Below are 27,006 nucleotides of genomic sequence, written 5' to 3'. Positions count from 1 at the left end.
GTCATAACAAATTATCATTTCCATCAATTCTGTTGCAGCGTGAAACTTGCTCTCCCAATATATTCATATTCAATTCTGTTGCAGTGTGCAACCCACTCTCACAAAATATTCACATTCGGTTCTGTTGCGGCGTGCAACCCGCTCCTCCAATATATTCATTTTAATCAAGTCTGTTGCGGCGTGCAACCCGATCCCCCAATATATATATGTATGTCGACTTTTAAATAAGTCTGTTGCGGCATGCAACCCGATCCTCCAATATGGACTTTTAATTAGTCTGTTGCGGCATGCAATCCGATCCTCCAATATGGACTTTTTAATAAGTTTGTTGCGGCATGCAACCCGATCCTCCAATATGGACTTTTTAATAAGTTTGTTGCGGCGTGCAACCCGATTCTCCAATATATTCATTATAATTAATTCTGTTGCGGCATGTAACCCGATCCTCCAACATATTCATTTACCAATTCTTATAGAAGAAATTTCTCCAATAAATGCAATAATTAATATAAAATTATAAGACAACAAGCATACAATAATTATGATTTAATTATGAAACAAACAAAGGAAAATAGCAAATTATTATGGAAATCAGAGAGAAAATATGCAGTTTAATATTTAATATGCTAAATATCAAATAACAATTAAGGCACATAACTCAAATAGCATATAACAATTAAAGCAGGAATTCAAGAATTAATATCTGACAAAGAATAAGAGAGAAACAATTATTATAATAATTAATTCATGATTTAAAACAATTTATGATTTTTCAAGTAAGCAGACAAACAATTAATTTGACGACGTATAGACACTCGTCACCTAGCCTATATGTCGTTCATATGCAATTCACATAACAAATAATTTAAGAGTTCTATTCCCTCAAGTCAAGATTAACCACGATACTTACCTCGCTTTACAAATTCCAATCAATTACTCGACTACAGCTTTGCTTTTTAAATTTATCTCCAAAAGCTTCAAATCTATTCACAAACAATTTGATATACTCAATATGAATCATAGGAATTAATTCCATATGAATTTACCAATTTTTCAGATAAAAATACGAAATTCATTAAAATATTCGGCAGTGGGACCCATATCTCACATCTCGGAAAAACTTACGAAATCCGAACACCCATTGCGATACGAGTCCAACCATACAAAATTTATCAAATTCCGATGTCAAATGGACCTTCAAATCTTTAATTTTTGTTTTTGGAAGATTTTATAAAAATTCCAATTTCTTCCACCTAAATCCGAAATAAATGATGAATATAGATTTAGATTTATGAAACACAATCACTATATGATGAAGAACACTTACCTAGTTCGAAATCGTGAAAAACTCATTTGAAATCGCCCCTAAACCGAGTTCTAATTGAGGGTTTGTGAAAAATGGGAAAAATCCCGTTTTGGTTCTGTTTTAAGTCACAGGCGTCAGGCATTCTTCGCGTTCACGAGTCCTCCTTTGCGTTCGCGAAGGCTTTTCCCCCCTGACCTTCGCGTTCGCGTGCCAGTGCTCGCGTTCGCGTAGAAGAACAACAGACCCCTCCCCCAGGCCTCTAAAGCTTCGCGTTCGAGTTGAGTTGGTCGCGTTCGCGAAGGGTAAAGTCCCCATAGCTTCGCGTTCTCGACCCAATCTTCACGTTCGCGAAGAAGGAAAATTCAGCCAGCCCAGTTTGCTCTTCGTGTTCATGAGAGTACATTCGCGAACGCGATAAAGGAATTACCAGAATCCTGAAGGGCCAGAAAATCAGATTTTTCTAAGTTCAAAATCATCCCGTATCTTATCCGAAACTCACCCGCACCCTCGAGACTCCAAACCAAACATGCACACAATTCCTAAAACATCATACGAACTTGCTTGCGCGATCAAATCGCCAAAATAACACCTAGAACTACGAATCGGACACCAAATCAAAAGATGTTTTTAAAAAAACTTTAAAACTTATATTTTTACAACCGGACGTCCGAATCACGTCAAATCAACTCCGATTCTCATCGAATTTGGCAGACAAGTCATAAATATTATACTGGACCTATACCAGGATCTAGAACCAAAATACGGACCTGAGGTCAATAAATCCAACATCAGTAATTTCTTAGAAATCATTAAGCTTTCAAGCTTTTAATTTTTCATCAAAATTCCATATCTCGGGCTACGGACCTCGGAATTCGATTCCGGGTATACGCCCAAGTCCCAAATCACGATACGGATCTACTGAAATTGTCAAAATACTGATCCGGGTCTGTTTGCTCAAAATGTTGACCAAAGTCAACTTAGTTGAGTTTTAAAACTCTATTTTACCTTTTAATCAATTTTTCGCATAAAAACTTTATGGAAAATTGTACGGACTACGCACGCAAGTCGAGGAAGGATAAATGGTTCTTTTTGAGGTCTTAGAACATAGAATTACTTATTAAATTTAAAGATGACATTTTGGGTTATCATATCAAAGAAGGAGAAAATGAATGTCATGATCAAGAAAGAGTGATGTTAAGTCTCTCTAGTTTCCCCAAGGAAAAGAAAATGCCTCAAAGAATTGGCAAAGCATAAGCCAAGAACAGAAAATGGATTGCTTAAAGAAAGATGAACCCGTTCTATCATAGCATATCCAACCTTAGTCCAAAATCCTTCATTGCATTCCAAAAAATCCCTACGTGTTTTCAAGCCGAGTGAGCTTACATTAGTGGTGATCTACATGAGGGGCAAGCCTATGGTACTTAAAGCCGTACTTGCGATATTCTTTTGAGAGAGATGAGTGAACCTTTCGCAAATCTATAGATTGAGTACTAAAAATCTTAAGCGATATAGGAAAACGGAGAGTAGAGGAGGAGGAGTTTGGGATCCACAATGACCTACGTGAAAGAGCGAGCTTCCTCGATGAGTAAAGTAAACTCTTGATGCTCAAGTGTCACATTAGAACTATTTGTGCATAAAAGTTTAACTTGTTGCCTTGTTGATAATTCATAAGTGGTATGGGTAATTGTTGGTCCCAATTGATGTGTGATTGACTCACTTTTGATTAGCTAGAATGGTTCTAAACTTGTGGAGGTGGGAACTAATTTATTTGCTTGAGAACAAGAAAAACTTAAGTTTGGGGGAGTTGATAAGTGGGGATTTTGACTACTTATTAGCGCCTTTTAGCTTTTGTTTTAGTCCAAGAGCGTTTAATTATATTCCCCAAAACTGATAAAATGTGCTAAATTGCTGGAATGTTGGAAGATAGACTCCCGAGATGAAATCCAACTCAAAAGGGAGTAATCTGAACTCAAGGACATAAAAGGCACAGAAGCTTAGAAGTGCGGACCGCAGAATATCATCTGCGGCTGCAGATGATGAAGGAAAAGCCAGTAGAGTTTGGTGCAAAGTGCGGCCCGCACATGAATTGTGCGGCCGCAAAAGCTGGGCCAGGAGCAAAGTTCAGAGAATATGCATTCCAAGTCCATCAAAAGAGCGGACCGCTCAGGAATTGTGCAGCGACAGAAGAAGCGCCTTGCGGCCGCAGGATAAAAGCACGGACTACAGAAGATCAAGCGCGGCCGCACATGTAAAAGTACGGACCGCAGAAAGAGTGTCTTGCGGCCGCAGATCAGAATTATGAGTCCACAGACTTCCAGTGCTGACAAGTTGAAGAAAAGTGCAGACCGCACATGGAATTGTGCGGCCGCAGAACTTCCCGAAGGGCATTTTTGTCCGAAATTTCTAGTCCTGTATAAATAGACGAGTTTTATAATTTTAGGTCAACTTTTGACATCAGCAGTTACAGTAGCCGTTTTGCTTTACTTCTTTTAGTAGTTTTTCATATTTTGAGATATTTTATCATTTTAATCTTGCAATATGAGTTTAATTATCATTTCTTCTTCTTTTTCTTCTTTTTCAAGCATAAGTAGCTAGTTCACTAGGGTTGTGACCCAACCCTAGTGTGTAAACCTTATGGGTGTTTAATTTAATACTTGTTTATGGTTGGGTGTTTATTATTTAGCCTTGTTCATGTTTTAATTTGTAGAATTAATGGTTGCAAATATTGGTTCATGCCTATTTGACTTGGTCTCTACTTGAGAAAGAGAGACTCAGTATAGAAAACCTTGGCTAACAAGAAATTGGATCAATCGAGAGATTGATAATCCCAATTAAAGAGTTCATACTAGAGATAGTAATAATCCGACTTGAGCTTTTATCAACCATTTTGTGCAATACCTATTTAAACTTGAGAAAGCCAAATTGGAAAAAATCACTCTCTGACCGAGAGGTATTGAGTGATAATTGACTGTTGATAGCTATAATAGACCATGATCAACAAAGCAAGCATTAAGATTTATATCCCATTAGGCAAACACCTAGGTGATGGTCATAGCCCTAGGCTTTTTACAAAACTTGAAAAACAACAAAAACAATTTCTTAGTTTTATTTCTCAACTTGCACTCATAGTTTTAAATTAGACTTAAAAACAACTCCAATTTGTGGAGGTGTAAATTGAAATAGTCAACTTCACATACTACAATATATATACTCCTAACTCCCATATATAGCTCCCTGTGAAAATCGACTCCGACTCTTGTTGAGTACTATCATTGCATTAGACCGTTTCATAATCTTGAATTGAGGTATGAACTTGAACGAGATAAGGTAGCAAGAAAGATCTTCAGTATGGCTTGATCTAATGTGCTCATATGGGTTGTGGTGGAACGAGTAGGTGTACGAGGTGTTAAACAATGATTTTGGGCAACTCTGGGACGGTTCTTGGCATGTTTGAGGACGAACGTATGTTTAAGTTGGGGAGAATGTAATGAACTGACCGGTCGTTTTGAGCTCTAGCATGTCGTTCGGCTGTTTGAGACCTTGAGTAGCTTCACTTCATGTATTGTGACTTGCATGTGTAGTCGGATTAGATTTTCGAGAAGATAAAGTTGGTTTGGAAGAATAATTCTCAATTTGGAAGCTTTAAGTTGGAAGAGTTGACCAAGGTTTAAATTTTGAGTAAAAAACCTCGTATTGGAGTTTTGACGGTTCCGTTTGGTCCTGATGATGATTTTTGACTTAGGTGTATATCCTAATTTGAATTTGGAGGTCCGTAGGTTGATTTAATGTTTTTTTTTCAAAATTTGAAAGATTGAAGGTTTAAAAGGTTGATAAGTTTGACCGAGAGTTGACTTTGTCAATATCGGATCCGGATTGTAGTTTTGAGAGTTGGTATAGGTCTGTTGTGTCATTTGGAACTTACATGCAAAATTTAAGGCCATTCCGCGTTGATTTGGTATGGTTCGGCATAAGTTTTAGAAGTTTAAAAGTTCATTAGTTCATTAGGCTTGAATTGATATGCGATTCATAGTTTTGATGTTGTTTGGTGTGATTTGAGGTCTCGAGTAGGTTCGTGTTATGTTTTTGGACTGGTTTGTGTGATTGGGCGGGGTCCCGGGGACCTCTTGTGTGTTTCGGATGTGTTTGGGTTGTGTCGCGCTCTTATTTGATGTTTTGGCATCGTTTCTTTGGGTTTAAAGGATACTATATTGAGTAAATGACCTTTGTGTAATTAAATTGAAACATTAGATTTGTATTGTAATTATGGAATCATATCAATAAGAATCATCGAATTCCGAGGTCGTATGAGAGAGTTATGCCCATTTTCGTGTCGAAAAAGATTGTTGGTTTCTGGTGCGAACTTTGTTCTTCGCGAATGCGAGGGAGGCCCCGCGAATGCGAAGAAGGAAGTTTGGGTTGTCCGGTCAATGAAAAAATTTTCTCTTCGCAATCGCGAAGGTGTCCCGCGAAGGTGAAGGACAAAAATCACCTCGGCAATGTTTTAAATGGGCAGACCGAGCATTTTAGTATTTTGAGCATATCTTGAGTTCTAGAACTCCGTTTGAGGTGATTTTTGAGGCGTTGTTCTCGTCTCAACAAGGGAATAAATAGATAACCTTTTATTTTGATTTTTTTTTTATGATTATTTCCGTTGGTTTTTATTTTTATCCGTATTTGATTTGTAGAAATTAGGATTTTGAGCCCCAAAGTTAAGAAATGATAAATCCTTGATTTGAGGGTCAATTCATGGAGGAAATTGGATGATTTTCTGGATATAGACTATATAAGTTATGGGTAATATTTATTTTTGATAATTTTTTAAATCCGGGCACGTGGTCCCGGGGGTTGACTTTGTTGACTTTCCGAGTGGAGTTGGAAATTGTTATAAATTGATTAGTTATGAGTGTTGGGGTATATGTTTATTGGTTTGTGCATTGTTTGGCTAGTTTCGAATTTTTTGGCATTGGTTTGAGGAGTTAGAGAGGCGTTGGAGCCGGTTATCGGATTTCGGAGCGAGTTAAGTCTCCTGTCTAACCTTGTGAGGGGGAATTTACCTTATAGGTTTTATATTTCTTATGTGCTACATGTTGTGGGAGCTATGCACATATGAGATGATGAGTGTTCGTGCGTATGCTAGAATTTCTTCTTATGTACGGGTAGACTTAGACTCACGTCATGCTTTAATTGTACTATTTGAGTTATTCTTGCCTATTTAAATGCTTTAATATACATTTAGCCTTAGACTAGACTCGCGTAGAGTATCAGGCTAGCTATTTTTGATACATGAAAAGCTACTTGATTAGCTGTGGAAATTGTACCTTTCTTTACGGACTTCTTCCGCATTATGCATATTCGTCCAATAAGTTTTCTTGAATTTTATAACTCCCATGTATATTCGTGAGTGGGGTCAGTGACCCATAAAATTTTATATTCTAATGGGATCGGGTCATTCGCCTCGACAGTATCATGTAACACACTCTTATGAGATCGGGTTGTTCGCCTCGGCACAGTAACATATTCTTATGGGATCGGGTCGTTCGCCTCGATAGGATTATGTATCACACTCTTATGGGATCGGGTCATTTGCCTCAGCAGTTTTATGAAATACTCTTGTGAGATCAGGCCTTTCGCTTCTGTAGTTGTATGAAACACTCTTATAGGATCGGACCATTCGCCTCGGCAAAATCGTGCAAAATACTTGATAAGGAGTCCGCGCACTCATGATTTTCCTGACTTGAGATGTGACCGTTGGTTTGGTATTGACCATTGAGTATTCCAGTTGAGGAGGTATCCGATAATTGAGGATTTTGTGTTCACTGTTCAGCTGTAGATCGTACTATTTACCTATATCTGTTCTCATTGTTTATTTACCATGTTTCATACTTGTCTACTTTATTATATTTGATTTACTGGACCACTAGTAAGTATCAATGTCGACCCCTTGTCACTACCTCTTCGGGGTTGGGCTAGATACTTACTGGGTACGCGCTGATTTATGTACTCATGTTGCACTTATGCACTAAATGTGCAGGATCTGACAGGTTCATTTGGTGGTCACTTGGGCGCGTAGGCGCAGTTGCCAAGGGGACTTTATGGTGAGCTGCATTCCATGCTACGATTCACAGCACACAGAGTCTCCATCATAATTATTTACTTTATCGTGTCTATCTTGTATTCCATACAGATGTTGTACTGTTATTGTACTTTCTAGTAGATGCCATGTACTTGTGACACTGGTTTTTGGGATGTTCTAGAATTATTTTATGATTTTTCTTACCATTGAAACACTTTTACTTTATATTTCATTTCAATTGTACGTATCTATGATTTTTAATGCATTGATTTCCTTATCTAATAAGATTTATGATTTCAAAAATTATAAAATAAATAATTAAGTTGGTAGTTCACAGTTGGCTTGCCTAAAGGCGACATTAGGCGTCATCACGACCTATAACGGATTTTGGGTCGCGACAATTTGGTATCAGAGTAATAGGTTCATTTAGGTCTCACGAGTCATGATCAAGTCTATTAGAGTCTTGTGGATCGGTATGGAGACGTTTGTACTTATCTTTGAGAGGCTACAAGGTCGTTAGGAAGAACTTCCATTTCTTGATTCCTTGTCATGCGATTTGGTTTCGGTTGAAGCTTATGTCTTCAGTTCATTCCTACTCATTCGAACACGATGTTGAGCACTCGATATTAGTTGGGCATCGAGGAGCTATGGTGGTGCTACATGTGTGTTGCATGATGTTTTCTCCTGCATTATGAGGGCAGACTACTATCGTTGCCTCATGGAAGGGTGTTCTGTCATTTCATTCCAGTGTTGGTATTGCCCACAGATTCAGGGCTATACATAGTGTATTATGATGATCATGCGTTATTATTGCAGTATTATGTGAATGGTAGGGTATTTAATTATGTGTTACTGCAGTGAGTGCTTCAGGAGATGGGTTGTTTGGTATATGATTAGAAGATTCGGTATTAAATTCCAACATATGAGATGAAATTGGCCCAAGGATGTTCAGGTTTTGGTTAAATGAGTAGCGAGATTTGACATTTCTGAATTTGGTGGAATTCCTATTTGTGTTGTGATGTCATCGTCCTTGTTTGAATGCACTAAGTCTTATTGGTATGATGTTTTTCATTTGTTTGCCTCTAGGGCACGGTGTTGTGAAATGGTACCTAAGAGTCATTTATCTGAGATGACGGTATGTTCCGACTTTACAATCGAATCAGAGTTTCCATTGTTGATGGTACAAAGGAGATGATCCCTTAGGTGGCTTCTGTACTTAGGGAGTACGAATGTGACAAAAAGGGGCTATATCAGATTGTAGGAAAATGTGAATATTTGATTATCGTTTTGGGATGCAATATGGCTGTGAGTTTTATACATATTATTGGACCTTCGGTTGATGTTAATAAATGGGTGGATTCTTACTTCTAGCAGATGTATGTGGACCTAGGGGGATTAACTGATTTCATAATGGATGTAACTATGGCAATGTTGTTGGGGGATGTCGATATGAGGTTACACATGTGGGTTATCTCATGTGAGAAGGTTAAGGATTACATGATATCTAGTAAAGTTCCTATGAACAGTTCTACTTTCGATCCAACATAAAGCATGTATTACGATGTGGGCTTTGATCGCGTGAAGAAGAGGGTGCGACGGTTAGGAGGTTGAGAATGTGTTTGGGACCGGTAATTTGTGGCGTGTTATGATATTAAATAAGAGCTTGTGATAAATTTGGCTGAGTAACAGTATGAGGTCATGGTAGCTAGGGGGAGAAGTCATTGTGGGTCCTTGGGTTTTGCAATTTGTGCTTTAAAGCTAAGTGGGGGAGCCTACTATCGATGATTGGGCCGCATGATTATGTGCCTTTGAAGTTTCTGGCTAGCCGTATGTCGGAGGATTAGTTATGACAGAGGGAGAGAACATCAAGGGTAATTCGAGTAAGAAATTTGATGGATGTGTGCTACATTTCACCTTATTGATGTGTGCAGGTTGTGAAAGGACCCGAATTTGATATTTCTTCGTGAAGGTAATGTTCTAGGGAGGAGATTCATTTGGATGCTTCTTATGGAGTGTTTGTGTGCTAACAGAGCACTGGTTTTTGGCTATATATTCGGAACCAGGTCATAGTGGGTGACTCTCAATGATGGTTCTAATGTATTCAAGAATTAAAGTACGGTGCCTATGGATTTTTGTGTTCGTCATGTGGCTAAGGAATTAGTTTTGCAGCGGAGTGTGAAAGAGACTTGGAGTACTTCTATGAATGTCATCAAGTCTGTGATGCAGTGTTAGAAAAATGGGAGAGACAACTTTGAAATCGCAGAGGATCTAATTAGCGCAGGTGTATCAATCGGAGTTACTATAGACTGCATGAGGAGGGCATGAAATGGCTTATGGGTATTGAAATGACGTGGTCTCGTGATTTGGGTCAGTGGGGATAAGTGTTGATTGGGATCCGTTATGTGATTGAATAGAGGTATTGATTTTGAAGGCAAGTTAAGAAAAAAATCAAAAGAAGCTGAGTCAGCCTAGTAGTGGTTTGGATTGGCATGTTTAATGAACTGATCGGTTCCTTCGGTGTGGTAAGGCAATACAGGTGTTTCGTGGTTGTATGTGTGGGATTGACAACCTCCATAATTTGATTGATTTGGAGGTATTTGATTCTGATGGTTTTGATTATGTGTAAATGGGTCCCGAAAGAGTTATGGCGGTTTATAACACGACTTGAGTTCTATGTCTTTTGCGGCTATGAGAAGATATTTGTGTGTTGCGATTCTTCTTCTAAAATGAGTTAAGTGAAAGGTTCTAATCGATGACATTTTTATTCTACCGGTGGTTCAGAAGTTATGATGAAATTCTTGTATTCTCGAGTAGTAGCATGATAGGTGCAATGAGTGGTATGGAATTAAAATTTGAGGATCAAGGTTGCGATCCAGTTTTGATAGGAATGTCACAAGCTCGGAAAACCTAGGGAGAGTTTTTAGATGTTCAGAGTATGCTGGCATTATTTTTGTGTCACCTCAGAATGGTGTTCTGTGGAAGAGGCATTGTCTATTGATTTATGGATTCTTGATTTGCATTACAGCAATAGTATGGTTGGTAGCCATGAATGTGCAGATTTTGTTACCTGGTGCGGAAGGTCATGGGAGTATCTCCCGTGAGTTGATGGTATACGTGTGAAGTGTCAGCCATTTATGTGGTAAAGATTGAAATCAGGTATGAAGATACTAGTACTGTCGCTGATGGGAGAGTTTATATCTAAGAGGCGCTCTATTTCTTTGGTTATGGACTGTGGGAGTTTGTTTCTGATTGGACGGTAGATCGTATGTGCCATGAATAGGGTCATTGTGGATCTTTGGAAGGTTATTAACCTATTTGGGATGATCCGAATCGGCTTGAGGTCCGTTGGTAGGCCTAATATGAATGTATATTTTATACCATATCAAATATGCTTATTCGGCATAGCATCGCTTATGGATGGGTCTTTGGGCATGGTGGACGATATTCCTGCCTTCATCTATTTCAGGTGCTACTCTTTTAGGCCATATGGATTGTGAGACAGCTTGATTGTTCATACGTGTGTTACGATCCTGTGTAGCTTGTGGTGTTATGTGAGCGAGATGGCTCTCGAGATGAAGGTCATTTATTGTACCTTAGTCATGCTTGGGATTTCGTAGGGCATGGCGCTACCTGTCTTCCCAGGGTTGTGTTTATGCAGTTGGCATGCTTTTGTCGATATTCGAGCATTTCGTGGGTATGAACATTTTGGCTCGATGGGTATTTCCATATTATTTGTTATGTGCGGATAGGGTGGCACGCTGCCACGGGTATGATATTTAGATTAAGATGCAAGCCGCAATATTAAGATGTTGAGTACAAATATTTATACTTATTTTGCATGTTTTGTTTTTCATCTATGAGATAGGTTCATAGCATTGGTTTAGTAGTTTTTGTTCGTTGCGCATGCAGGATAGTCTTGTATTCAGGTTCGTTATTCCTTATTGGTCATATTCGAGTTGTGGCTTGTTGGCGCATTGATGGCGTCGTATGAGATTTTAGATAGTGTTTGAGGTACCTTATTGCCCGAGCAGCTTGAACTGGGTGAGACGGGGTTGTTGGACCTGAATTAGTGCAATAAGATTTATATAATGTATATTAGAGGAAAAAGTCACTAATCAGTTCAGAATGAGGGAATAGTTCTCGCCAAGCAGAGAGACTCCATGAGTTATTGATTTGGCAGGTAGTTATGAGTTTCTACATATCTCATTCATCATTGTAGTATTGCGAGGGTTAGAATAGGGCTTATATGCATTATGAGGTATATTACGGGCATCGACTTCGTGAATATGTAGCTATTGTAGTTGGAGGATATTACAATGAGCATACGAATTATACGGTGCATTGTGTGAATTCATCAGGGGTACATGATCATGTTTTGGTACAACTTGTTGAGATTGATACGGTGTGCGTATGTTAGAATCAAACCTGGTAGAGAATTTCGGATGTTGGAATTTGGTTCTAAGGCTTGTGGGCTAAGGTAGCAGAAAGGATCTTCAGTATGGCTTGAGCTAATGTTCTCATATGGGTTGTGGTGGCATGATTAGGTGCACAAGGTTTTAAACAATGATTTTGGGTAACTCTGGGACAGTTCTTAGCACGTTCGAGGACGAACGTATGTTTAAGTCGAGGAGAATGTAATGAATCGACCGGTCGTTTTGAGCTCTAGCATGTCGTTCGGCGGTTTGAGACCTTGAGTAGCTTCACTTCATGTATTATGACTTGCACGTATAGTCAGATTAGATTTTCGGGAAGATCAGAGTTGGTTTGGAAGAATAATTCTCAATTTAGAAGCTTTAAGTTGGAAGAGTTGACCAAGGTTTGAATTTTGGGTAAACGACCTCAGATCGGAGTTTTGACGGTTCCGTTAGGTCCGGATGATGATTTTGGACTTAGATGTATATCCGAATTTGAATTTGGAGGCCTGTAGGTTGATTTGATGTGTTTTGGCAAAAGTTGAAAGATTGAAGGTTAAGAAGGTTGATAGGTTTGACCGAGAGTTGACTTTGTCAATATCGGAATCTTATTGTGGTTCCAAGAGTTGGTATAGGTCCGTTGTGTCATTTGGAACTTGCATGCAAAATTAGAGGTCATTCCGGGTTGATTTGGTATGGTTCGCAATGAGTTTTAGAAGTTTAAAAGTTCATTAGTTCATTAGGCTTGAATTGATGTGTGATTCATAGTTTTGATGTTATTTGGTGCGATCTGAGGTCTCAAGTAGGTTCATCTTATGTTTTGGGACTGGTTTGTGTGATTGGGCGGGATCCCAGGGGCCTCATATGTGTTTCGGATGTGTTTGGGTTGTGTCGCGCTCTTATTTGATGTTTCGGCATCGTTTCTTTGGGCATAAAGGGTATTATATTGAGTAACTGACCTTTTATTTGTGATTAAATTGAACTATTAGATCCGTATCGTAATTACGGAATCATATCAAGAAGAATCATCGAATTCCGAGGTTGTATGAGAGAGTTATGCCCATTTTCGTGTCGGAAAAGATTATTGGTGTCTGGTGCGAGCTTTGTTCTTCACAAACATGAGGGAGGTCCCGCGAACGCGAATAAGGAAATATGGGTTGACCGGTCAATACAAAAAATTTCTCTTCGTGAACGCAAAGGTGTCCCGCGAAGGCGAAGGAATAAAATCACTTGGGCAGTGTTTTAAGTGGGAAGACCGGGCATTTTAGTATTTTGAGCATATCTTGAGTTCTAGAACTTCGTTTGAGGTGATTTTTACGGCGTTGTTCTCGTCTCAACAAGGGGGTAAATATATAACCTTTATTGTGATGTTTTTCCATGATTATTTCTGTTGGTTATTATTTTTTCTCGTGTTTTATTTGTAGAAATTAGGATTTTGAGCCCCAAAGTTGAGAAATGATAAATCCTTGATTTGAGGGTCAATTAATAGACAAAATTGGATGATTTTCTGGATATAGACTATATATGTTATGGGTAATATTTATTTTTGATAATTTTCGAAATCCGGGCATGTGGTCCCGGGGGTTGACTTTGCGGACTTTCCGAGTGGAGTTGGAAATTATTATAAATTGATTTGTTATGAGTGTTGGGGCATATTTTTATTGGTCTGCGCGTTGTTTGGCTAGTTTCGGATCGTTTGGCATTGGTTTGAGGAGTTAGAGAGGCGTTGGAGCGGTTATCGAATTTCGGAGCGAGGTAAGTCTCTTGTCTAACCTTGTGATGGGGAATTGTCACGACCCAAAACTTAACCCGTCGGGATGGCGCCTATCACGATACTAGGCAAGCCGACATCTCCAAAACACTTTCAACATTTAACAGAAATGAATTAATATATTTAAAATAACCGGAGTCTTTCATAAAAATGGGGTAAAACCCAAAATATAAGTGCGAAAAAATAGCCCGACATCGGGGTGTCACTGAGTCATGAGCATCTAGATATCCAGTCTAATAAAATAGTGTCTAAGTATAAATACAGAAAAGAAGGAAAACATGGAAGGAGAGACAAGGTCTGCGGACGTCGGCAGCTACCTCGTAGTCTCCGGTACTCGATCGCGCACGAACTCAACGACCCGTGATCAAACACACCTAGATCTGAACATGAAGTGCAGGGTGTAGCATGAGTATAACCAACTCAGGAAGTAACAGAAATAAATAAGGAACTGAGAAGGTAGTAACGAGCTATACAATTACAGTTCATTTTCAATAATTCCAGCAAAGAATAGACATGCTTTCAAATCCGGCAGTTCAAATAAAATCAATTTTATACAATTAAAGTGCAGGTAAATCCGAATATAGAATCTTTCAGAAATTTCACGACAATGACAGATAGCAAATAAGTGCATCAACAAATGAAAAAACAAGTACAACCTCTCAGGGCAACAGTCACTCAACTCGTCACAATAGCTCAATCACTCGGCTCTCAGCCCTCAGTACTCACACTCAATAGGTACATGTGCTCACTGGGGGTGTGCAGACTCTGGAGGGGCTCCTTCAGCCCAAGCGCTATATCGTCGCGGCATGCAGCCCAATCCCATAATATATAAATAGACATAAGGCTCATTGTGGCGTGCAACCCAATCCATATATATACAGCCCTAAGGCTCGTTGCGGCGTGTAACCCGATCCATATACATACAGCCCTCAGGCTCGTTGCGGCATTCAACCCGATCCATATACATACAACCCTCAGGCTCGTTGCGGCGTGCAACCCGATCCATATATATACCTATAGCTCACAGCTCGGCACTCAGGCCCTAACTCAGTCACCAACCTCTCCGGTCTCTTGGGCTCTCAGAAATCATAAAGATCAGCCCAAACAAAATAACATAGTGTATCAACAAGAATCAAGAAGAGACTGAGATATGATGCCCAAGTAAAACCACGATTGAGTACAAGGTAGCAATTAGCAAATAATTCAATAAGTACGCGACCTCTGCGTGTCCCAACAGTACTATCACATAGCCTAAGCATGATTTCTAATATGATTTGCAGTTAAATTTCTATAACACAGAGGGAACATGTAATTAACAATAGTCTATTCGACTTTACAGTCTCATGGGATGGACCAAGTCACAATCCCCCACGGTGCACGCCCACACGCCCGTCACCTAGCATGTGTGTCACCTCCAAAATAGTCACATCATACTAAAATCTAGAGTTTCATATCCTCAGGACCAGATTTAAAACTATTACTTACCTCAAACCGCGCAAAATCCTACTCTGATGTGCCCTTGCCCCTCGAATCAATCTCCAAACGCATCAAATCTAGCCACAAGCAGTACGATATAATTAATATAAGCTAAAAGAATCAATTCCACAAGAAAAACATGAAATCATAAGCCAAAATCCTAAATAGGCTCAAACCCAGCCCCGGGCCCACGTCTTGAAATTTGATAAAAGTCACAAAACTCGAAAGCCCATTCACTCACGAGTCTAACCATACTAAATTCATCAAAATCCGACATCATTTGGTCCTCCAAATCCCCAAAATCCACTATCTAATTCTCAAGCCATAAACCCCCAAATTTCATTTCAAAATCTCGCTAATTAGGTGGGGAAATCATTGGGGAATCAAGATTTATGATAAAAAATGAGTACAAGAAGCTTACCTCAACAATCCCCTCGAAAATCTTCTCCAAAATCGCCTTAAGTCCGAGTCTCAAATGGTAAAATAAGACTAAAATCGCGAACCTTTGCTTTTAAACCTTCTGCCCAGACTTTTCGCATCTACAGACCCACTGTCGCATCTGCGACGCCGCACCTGCGGAAAATCCATAGCAGGTGCGGATCCCACTTAAAATCCCAGATTCCACTCTTGTGGCTTCAAGACCGCATCTGCGCCTATCGCATGTGCGAAAACCCATCGCATCTGCAGCTAAAACTCGCACCTGCGCCCAGCTGCCCGCTTTTACGACCATCGCTGGTACGGGAATATCTTCACACCTGCGGCTTCTGCTCAACTCCTCCTTGGCCGCTTTTGCGGTCCCATCCCCGCTTCTGCGAGCTCGCACCTGTGGTCCCCACTCCGCAGGTGCGATTACACCAGCAACAGCAACACTTCACTTGCCCCTCTCAAATCAAAACCAAGTCCGAAACCTCCCGAATTCCACCCGAGGCCCCCGGGACCCCAATCAAACATGCCAACAAGTTGTATAATCTAATATGAACTTAGTTGAACCTTCGAATCACTCAAAACAACATCAATACCGATTACACCCGGATTCAAGCCTAAAGAACTTCTAAACTTCCAAATTTTGCAAACGACACTGAAACCTACCAAACCATGTCCGATTGACTTCGAATTTTGGACACAAGTCATATTCAACATTACAGACCTATTCCAACTTCCAGAATCAGAATCCGACACTGATATCAAAAATTTAAACCCCCGATCAAACTTCCCAAAAATTCAATTTTCGCCATTTCAACCCTAAATTAGCTACAGACCTCAAATTCACAGTCCGGATACGCTTCTAAGTCCAAAATCACCCAACGGAGCTAACAGAACCGACGAAACTCCATTCCGGAGTCGTCTTCACACACTTCCGACTACGGTCAAAATCCTAAGACTTAAGCTTTCGTTTTAGGGATTAAGTGTCCCAAAACACTCCGAAACCAAACACAAAACCTCTCGGCAAGTCACTTAAGTAGAAACAGATACGGGAAAAAATAGTAAATATAGGATCGGGGCTAATACACTCAAAACGACAGGCCAGGTCGTTACAGGAATTTACCTCATATGTTTTATTTTTCTTATGTGCTACATGTTGTGGGAGCTACGCACGTATGAGGTGACGAGTGTCCGTGTGTATGCTAGAATTTCTGATTATGTACGGGTAGACTTAGATTCATGCCATGCTTTAATTATACTATTTGAGTTATTATTGCCTGTTTAAATGCTTTAATATACATTTAGCCTTAAACTAGACTCGCGTAGAGTATTAGACTGGCTATTTTAGATACTTGAAGAGCTACTTGATTAACTGTGAATTTCTTGGCTATATGAGTTTCCTGACTTGAGATGTGACCGTTGGTTTGGTATTGACCATTACGTATTCCATTTGAGGAGGTATCAGATAATTGAGGATTTTGTGTTCACTGTTCAGCTGTAGACCGTACTATTTGCCTATATCTGTTCTCATTATTTATTTACCATATTTCATACTTGTCTACTTTATTATATTTGATTTACTGGACCACTAGTAAGTATCAATGTCGACCCTCGTCACTACCTCTTCAGGGTTAGACTAAATACTTAATGGGTACGCATTGATTTATGTACTCATGCTGCACTTCTGTACTAAATGTGCAAGATCTGACAGGTTCATGTGGTAGTCATTTGGGCACGTAGAAGCGACTGCTGAGGGGATTTTATGGTAAGCTGCATTCCATGCTATGATTCACAGCACACAGAGTCTCCATCATAATTATTTACTTTATCTTGTCTATCTTGTAATCTAGACAAGTGTTGTATTAGTATTGTACTTCCTACTAGATGTTCATGTACTTGTGACATCGGTTTTTGGGATGTTCTAGAATTTGTTTATGATTTTTCTTACCATTGACACACTTTTACTTTATATTTCATTTAAATTGTACGTATCTACGATTTTTAATGCATTGATTTTCCTATCTAATAAGATTTATGATTTCAAAAATAATAAAATAAATAATTAAGTTATTAATTCACCGTTGGCTTGTCTAACGACGACAGTGGGTGCTATCACGACTTATAGTGGGTTTTGGATCGTGACATTGAATTCGATCGGTTTTAACCGAATTTCTAGTAGTTTATTTCTTTAAAGCAACTCTTTTTGGCAGAGGTTAAGTTTCGTTCAAACTATCATTATCTTCATTATCTTATATTTGTAACTTTGTTTTCCCCTTGTAGTTAAGCCAGTAATACCGAGTAACATAGTTCAATAAATCTGTCTAAATTGCATCATTGGTAGACAACAATATCTATGTTCACATGAATAATATCCAATATAAAATGAACAATAATAGAAAAAAATCGATTAGGTAGGAAACTCCATTTCCAATCAATAATCCAACTGTTATATCGGAAAGACAGATGCAATTATGTGAATATTTTAGTACTAACAGGCTATCACGTTAACCAAACTAATAATTCACAAAATTACATTGTTTTTAATTAATTAATCTCTATTATAGTAAGAAGTACTACTTAGTGAACCTTTCAATTAATCGATCTCCTATAAAGTCTTCTTTGAGCCTTGTGAACCAACATATATTTATTGTCTAGAAAAGAAAGATGGCTAATTCCAATGTAGGTATGAAGAACAAGATTCGAGGTCTATTTGAATCCCTCATTTCATGTGGAAAACCTGTTAAAGGTATGATTTGAGAACTATATTATATCTTGAATAGAAAATTTTCATTCCCTTTCATAATTTTCATTAATTTTTGAAAATTCATGTTATTCAGAAAGGTTTACTTATGACAATGTAAATAATGTTTACTATTCATACAATTTAATCTATCATAACAGGTTATTTATTTTATTTTCATATTCCCTCTATATATCTCAAATGTCGTGATTTCTAAAAATAGTTATCTCAATTTTTTGGTCATTTTAGAAGTTTAAGATAAAATAAATTATATTTTTCTTATTAATCCCTTAATAGTAATTGTTGTTGAAAAATGAGATAACACGTAAATAGAATAAATATTTAACGAAGAGAAATAATATCTTAAGACATAAATAATGGTAAAATAGTCTAAATTTTCTCCTAATTATTTTTTTTAAGGGGCGTGTAAAAGAAAAACACGACGGATTAGTTGAGACGGACAAAGTAGCTTATATGATCTTATCTATAGGCCAACTTCATTTGATGGCGTAAAATAAATACAATCATTTTTAGTAACGCAAAAATTCATTATGAATATTATTGGGAAATAAGTTTGGTACTACAGAAAAAAACAGGAACTAGTATCGGACGAATCCCATTACTAAATAGCATATTTTCGTCATTAAACTCATCTCAGCTACGAATGATTTAGCGATAGTGATGAATTTTATAGCTAATTCTGATTTTATATGTCTTCATCAACTTTGTTATAACCAGGAAATGGCCCAGGACAAGAGCTACCAATGGCAGAAGCAGAAAATATACAAGGGAAAGTAGTAATAGGGGAAGCAGAAGAAAATGCAAAAGGGCCAGAGTTAGCAGAAAAAGATAAAGATGAAGCAGAAAATGAAAACAGGCCACCACCAGTGGCAGAACCTTCAGTTCAACCAACACCTTCAGTCAAACCAATGGATCCTATTCCTAAGACTGGTTGAACTCATGATACAATACTTGGAAATTATATTCCAATATTGTTGTTAATTTGATTAAACTTTTAAGGTGGTGTTTAATTGGTTGGCAAATTTTATTATTGCAAAAACTTTGTATTTGGTCATCCTTCCCCTTTCTTATTTTAGTTGCGGTTTATCAATCTAATGATGTGTACGAAATTGAAAAAGAAATCTAATTGGAAAATTTTCCGTTTTGTCTTATTTAATGCTTTGTACATGTATATGTACAAATTAGCATATGCAATAACAGAAATATTTATTCCTTCCAACTAACCTACTAACTTTGTTCCCTTATATTATATTCCTCTCATCTAACCCACTAACTAGGTTCTCTTATATTCTATTCACCTAACTCACTAACTATATAATTTATCATATCATAAATATATCCAAAGGACTCTTAACTTTTCTGTGGGCAGAATACACAACTACTTCTAGGTCTTCTTCTTATTCACCATTCTTCTCTATCCATGAGTCTTAGAATTAGGATACGGTTTCTTTTTTCCAATACCCCCCTCAAGTTAGAGGGTAACTTTGTGACCCCTAACTTGCTCAAAATCTCGGAGTGAGAAACCCCACAAAGTGTCTTTGTGAAGAGATCCGCCAGTTGGTCTTTGGATGGAACAAAAGAAAGGGTAATTAAACCGGAAAGGAACTGTTGAGGCACAAAATGATAGTTAATCTCAACATATTTTGTGTGTTCGTAGAAAACGGGATTACGGGCGATGTGAATGGTTGCCTTGCTGTTAGAATGAAGAGGTATGGGAAGACTTACTAGTGCTGGGAGATCTTCAAGGAGTCGAACTAACCATGTAAGTTCAGCAATTACTCTTCTCATAGATCTATATTCTGCCTCTGCAGAAGATAGAGAGATTGACACTTGTTTCTTTGACTTCCAGGAAATGGGTGCTCCTCCTAGTGTGATGAAGAATCCACTGACAGACCTCCTAGAATCCTTGCAAGAGGCCCAATCAGCATCGTAAAATGCAAGTAAGGAGAATGAGTGTTCTGCTGAGAGAAGAATTCCTTGACCATGATCAGAGCTCAAATATTTGAGCACTCGTAAGGCAGCAGAGAAATGAGACTTACAGGGTCTCTGCATGTATTGACTGAGGGTAAGGACCGCAAAAGAAAGGTCCAGGCGAGTGTTAGTGAGATAGTTCAACTTTCCAACCAGATGACGAAATACTGTTGGATATTGCAAAGGATGCCCATCATCAGCTTGAAGCTTTGAGGAAGGATCAAGAGGAGAACTGACTCAAGGCAAATGGGAGACATCAAATTCCTGCAGCATATCCAAGATAAATCTCCTTTGGCTTACAATAAAACCTTCATTTTCTCGTAGAATTTCCATCCCTGAAAAATAATGTATGTCTCCTAGATTTTTTACCTTGTACTCACTATTTAGAAAACCCTTAATATGCTGAATTTCTTCTAAGTCATCTCCAGTAAGCAGCATGTCATCTACATAGACAGCTAGGATAGAAATTATGTTTCCTCTGTATTTAAAGAATAGTGAGTAATCGTTTAACGATGAAGAATACCCCTTAAAACTCAAAGCTCATGTAAGCCTAGCATACCATTGCTTGGAAGCTTGCTTTAAACCATATAATGACTTCCTTAGTAAACAAATATGCTTAGGACTAGGAGGTGTTAAACCTGACCTCATATACACTTCCTCTTGTAGATTACCATGAAAAAATGCATTATTGATATCCAATTGACACACATTCTAGTCTCTTTTGGCTGCAATGGTGAGTAAACACTTTATGGTTGTCATTTTCATCATTGGTGAAAAAGTCTCAATATAATCTATTCCTTCTCTTTGGATATCTCCCCTGACCACCAGCCTTTCCTTCAACCTTCAATCCTTCCACCTGACAAATGATTTACTTTGTACACTTATTTGCAAGGTAGAGCTCTTTTCCCTTTAGGTAATTCAACCACATCCCATGTGTGGTTATCTTCTAGAGCTTTAATCTCTGAATTCATAGCTTCTATCCAACATGGACGTTAACAAACTTGTCCAAAATTGTTAGGTTCTATGATAGTAGAGAGGGATTGCAGCACATGTTGATTGTTGGATGACAGAGAAAAGAAACAAAATTTTCTAGGCTTACTTGGTTGAGTGAAACAAGTTGCTGCTATATTTGTGAACATAATGTTACTACATACATAATCTTTCAAGTAGGCTGGTTGATTGGAAACTCTTCCTGACTTTCTCAGTAGTATAAAAACAGGTGAGTTAGTGTGTGGTGTATCTAGGATAGATTGAAAATGAATCGGGCTAGTAGACAATTGGTGATGAGGAGGAGTGTATGAAGAACTTGGTGTTGGTGAGGAGAAAATATCAGAAACTTCAGGTTCTAAAGAGATGGGTGAGGATTGATCCTGTGATGAAGGTGAATAAGTAGGTTCTGTAGTAAATGTTGAGCTTGGGAATATAGGGTGTTGTGATGTGCTAGTTTCAACAAAAGGGAAGTGTGATTCATGGAATTTCACATCCCTTGACACAAATATTCTTCCTGTGGACAATTCTAATAGCTTATATGCCTTCTGATGAAGGGGATAACTAAGCAAAATATAAGTTGTTGCCCTGTCATCAAACTTGTCTCTTCCCTGGGCTACTGTAGAAGCATAACAGAGGCATCCAAAATTTCTTAAATGATCATACTTGAGCTTCTCTTGAAATAAAATCTCATATGGTGTCTTTTCTTTAAGAACACTAGAAGGCATCCTATTAATAAGATATGTGGAAGTTAGGATAGATTCACCCCAATATGACATAGGTAGCTTGGATTGAAACATTAACCCTCTTGCAATCTCTAAGAGGTGTCTATGCTTCCTCTCAACAATTCCATTATGTTGAGGAGTTGCTACACAAGACAGTTGGTGCAGAATTCCTTCTGAAGCTAGGAAAGCTACCTCTTGTGTACCTTTTCCCAATTCTAATGCATTATCTGATCTTATCATTTAGACTTTCACATTGAATTGCCTGTCAACCATAGACAGAAAAGATTTAAGCATAGGAAAAGCATTGCTTTTTGTACTTAATAAAAAGGTTCATGTTCCTCTGCTATAGTCATCTACTATAGTAAGGAAATATATGAATCCATTGTAAGTATTTGACTTATAAGGCTCCCATGTGTCTACATGTATAAGTTCAAAAATATGCTTGGATTTTATGCTACTGACAGGAAAAAGATTCTTCGTTTGCTTAGCCTCATGACAAATATCACAGATAAATTTAGGATTTAAATTACAATGAAGGAAATCTAAATGCTTCATTGCTGAAAATGAGAGGTGTCCCAATCTTACATGCCAAAGTTTAACATCAAGAGTAGCAATAACTTGAACTGGACTAGAAAAGGAAACAGACTCTGAAATGGAATTTCTTCCTTTTGGAATTGAAAGTACATTACTACTGAATATCCCCTTAGACTCAACACTACTTGGTTCCAATAAGTAGAGTCCCTCTCTAACTTCCCCAAAAACTTGTGGACTCTTCATTAAAAGGCCCTGCAATACACACCCAATAGATGTGAATAGGATATCATACTTGAACTGACACAAAACCTATTAACTCATAATAAGTTATATTTGAATTATGAAAAAAGTAACACATTGTTCAAGATATGACCTGGCAGAATAGAAATACTCCCTATATGAGTAACAATCACCTTGAAAGAGTTAGGTAAACTGATATTCAAAGGTACATGAAGTGGTGTTAGAAATAGAAAACAATTAGGTTCAAAACACATATGCTCTGAGGCACCTGAATCAATGATCCAGGTGTCTGATTTTAGACTAGTAAACATTGAACCTGAGTATTTTAAAATAGTACCAGCAACTGCATTAACATTGATTCCTGTATTTTCTGCATGTGCTAACTTTGCCTGCTTATACATGTGCATCATTTCTACAATTTATTCCTTGCTGAGTTGCTGTCTAAAATTACTGTTGTTGAGCTTAGTGCTTTGTCCTGCTGAATTCTCAGGTTCCTCATGTGTTAGGACTGCATTTCCTTTAATTTGATTCTGATAACCTTTCTGATTGGTGAACTCAAAATCTTCTGAAAATCCAATAATTTTGTAGCAGTCCTCTTGTGTATATCCTATTTTTTCACAATAAGTACAAGATACATTTGGATTGTACTTCCTTTTTCCTTTAAACCTTTGTTGAGGTTTAACAAATTTTTGCCCTGAGTTGTTATATTTGGGTGCTATGGTTGCTCCTTTTTGTGTTTGGTTTCTAAGTTTCGTATAATTCTTCCCTTGTCTTGTGATCATAAAAGCTTTAAATCAGCTAGAAGTTGTGCATTAGGCTGCTTGGCCTCTCCAACTGCCATGAATGATACTGATTCAGAATTAAAATGTGCATTTGCATAAACTTCTATTTGATTTTTATCTTGCAAGAGAAGTGAATAAGCAACATCTATGCTAGAAAAAAGCTAGGCAAATGGTTCATCATTAGGATATTTCCTCTTGCTTGTGCATAGATTTCATTTAATCCCATTAGGAATTGGATCAATCTCTGATCCTCAAGAGACTTAGTCAACTTTTCCTTTCCTTCATAAACACAAATACATGAACAACATATGATAACATTTAATGCATCTAATTCATCCCACAGTCGTTTGAGCTTAGTGAAGTATCCTGCAATGTCACTGTTTCCCTGTACTAAACCTAATAACTCCTTCTGCAGATGATAAAGTTTGGCTCCATTTGATCTCCCAAATCTCTTCTCCAGGCTGTCCCAAAGCTCTTTTGCAGTTTTGGAGTATATCACAATGTCTACAATATCCTTTAAGAGAGCATTTAGGATCCAAGGGATGACCATGTCATTCACGCAACTCCATTGTTCATGATCTAGAGATTGACATGCTCCATTGATGAAACCAAGTTTCTTCTTGGCTGAAAAAGACAGGAGAATAGATCTCCTCCACCCTCGGTATCCTCTTCCATCAAACACAGTGTTGACTAGAGTCATTCGTGGTGAATTAGAGTTGTTGAGATGATAAGGGTGATTGATATCATAGTTGACTGGTTTTGCAGCATTTCTCGTATCACCAGTAGATGTGATAGGTTGTTTCAGGCATTTTAAGTTACTGATTATGATGATAAATCTGATGTAAATGGATTTGATGGTTCGACTGTTGGATCGAGCTTATTGCTCTGATACCATGTACGAAATTGAAGAAGAAATCTAATTGAAAATTTTTCTGTGTGTCTTATTCATTGCTTTGTATTATATTCTTTGTATTAATTGGAAATTTTTCTATGTGTCTCCCACCTAACCCACTAACTATGTTCCCTTATACTATATTCCTCTCATCTAACTCACTAACTATGTTCCCTTATATTTTATTTACCTAACCCACTAACTATATAATTTATTTTATCATAAACTCATCCAAATGACCCTTAACTTTTATGTGGACAGAATACACGACTACTTCTAGGTTTTCTTCGTCTTCTCTATCTCTAAGCAGATCTCCTTGAGTCTTAGAATTAGGATAGAGTTTCTTCAGAATGAGTTTGTTGATTTTTAATTTCTTTCATAAGTTGTCAACAAAAGAAACTATAGTAACTTTGTGTGCTTCAGCAATCAACTTGGTCGCTGGTGAGTGAAATTTAGTTTTTAATTTCAATCATGAAGTGTAAAAAAAAAAAAAAGGAATATCTTATATTATTTTCGGATTTTTAGTTGTAAATATCATACTCCTCCGTTTTATTTTATGTGATCATGTATTGATGTGTTATGGCCTTAAACAAGTGATAAAATTTGTACGGCATTAAGGCTTTTGTATAAAGTTATTATTAAGGGTAAAATAAAAATTTTAAGTTAAATCATTTTCAAATTCAAAAATAAATCCTTTTTTCGGACATACTAAAAAAGATATATTGTATTAAGGTTAAGGTGGAAAATGCATGGGTTTTGTTGGTGGCTGGTTGGCTTTTATGTGAGAGAGAAAGTTTTTAGTAATTAAATAAACGGCAAAGGTCTAAATATACCCCTTTACTTTCGAAAATGGTCTAAGAATACCCCTCGTTATACTATTGAGCTATCTATACCCCTGCAGTCATACTTTGGGTTCAAATATACCCATCATTTAAATGGAGGGACACGTGTCATTGTCTTGTTGGTCAATTCTAAATATCTCCTAATTAATTAAAAAGACCCATTATTTGGTACCCAAAAAGTAATTTTCTAAAGCAATTTTTTTTTATAAAAACTGAAAAAAACTAAATTATTTTTTACTAAAAACTGAAGAAAACGAAAATATTTCTTTTTCAGTTTTTACAAAAAAACCGCTTTAAAAAAAACTGAAAAATATTTTCTAAAACAATATTTTTGTAAAAACTGAAAACAAAAAACTGAAAAATAATTTTCTAAAGCAATGTTTTTGTAAAAATTGAAAAAATAAACATTTTCTTTTTTTTTTCTTTTCAGTTTTTAGTTAAAAAAAATTTAGTTTTTTTCAGTTTTTAATTACTTTAGAAAATTATTTTTCAGTTTTGTTTTGAGTTTTTACAAAAATATTTGCTTTAGAAATTATTTTTCAGTTTTTTTTAAAGAAATATTTTTCTAAAAACTGAAAAAAACTATTTTCGAATTTTTCAGTTTTTAGTAAAAAACTATTCAGTTTTTTATAATTTTTAATTGCTTTTCAATATTTTTTTTTCAGTTTTTACAAAAATATTGTTTTAGAAAATATTTTGGTTTTTTTAGTTTTTAGTAAAAAATATCAGTTTTTTTCAGTTTTTACAAACAAAAAACAATTGCTTTAAAAAATTACTTTTTGGGTACCAAATAATGGGTCTTTTTAATTAATTAAGAGATATTTAGAATTGGTTAACAGGACGATGACACATGTTCCTCCGTTTAAATGAGGGATATATTTGAACTCAAAATATGACTGCAAGGGTATAAATAGCTCAATAGTATAACGAGGGATATTCTTACACTATTTTTTAAAATACAAGAGTATATTTGGACCTTTGCCGTTAAATAAATTAGCAAATATCAATTCCAACGAAAAAATTCTCATAGTTAAAACGCATGAGTTCTAATCCAGTACATTCTAGATCATTGTAGTCGAATTGAGTCCTTTTTTCCTTTTGATGGTGACTTTAAGTCCATGTATAACAATCCCAAATCTATTTCTTGCAAAAATGATTAGGTCTATGTAACTAGTCAAACATATATATAATCTATGCAAGGTAATGAATATTTTGTTGTCGAGTGTCACCTTGTTCAACTATTTATAATCAACACGCGTTCACATTCACATTGAAGAATAATAATAAAGGAAAATAATTCCCCCAAAATATACTTAAAAAGATATCGAAGGAGAGTGGTTATTAGAAGTAATATTTTCTAATGCAATGGTGATAAATAACTAACACAGATTCAAGCAATTAGATAATACAAATTAGAGTTTAGAGCAATGAATTTCTATCGAAAATCACATGATTCCATTCTAACAATCTGTACACGTGCACATGGGTCGTGGGCGGATTAATAGAATAGTTTATGGATCACGTGAATTTATAGTATTTTCATCAAAATTAAATATTTTATGTATGTATCTTCTGAATTATTTTAATAGAATGATACATTTTCATCAGAACTTTGTGGATATTTTATGTCTGTATCTCCACAAAGTTTGAATGATACATTTGGTTGAATACTAAGTTATTTACTCAGAGAAATAAAAATTAATTCTCACTTAATACCTTTTTTTCTTCTTTCTTTAGCAGTGTTTCCATATTTTAAAAATTCTAAATCTGCATGCACACGTGCACCTCTTATGTGGATCCGCACTTCTGAA

The 27,006-nt window shown here is 37.0% G+C and overlaps 1 protein-coding gene across 1 annotated transcript; it reads right to left on the bottom strand.

Moving 5' to 3' along the window:
- Window positions 1-23,606: 23,606 nt before the first annotated feature.
- On the bottom strand, window positions 23,607-24,161 carry LOC107778902 (uncharacterized). Its single transcript, XM_016599229.2, has one exon. It carries the CDS (start codon window positions 24,159-24,161, stop codon window positions 23,607-23,609), a length of 555 nt encoding a protein of 184 aa, XP_016454715.2.
- Between the last annotated feature and the right edge of the window lie 2,845 nt (window positions 24,162-27,006).

This window comes from Nicotiana tabacum, chromosome 23, assembly GCF_000715075.1.
Source record: "Nicotiana tabacum cultivar K326 chromosome 23, ASM71507v2, whole genome shotgun sequence".
Lineage (NCBI taxonomy): Eukaryota > Viridiplantae > Streptophyta > Magnoliopsida > Solanales > Solanaceae > Nicotiana > Nicotiana tabacum.
The sequence above is the reverse complement of the archived record's forward strand: the minus strand, read 5'-3'. Positions and strand labels throughout refer to the sequence as shown.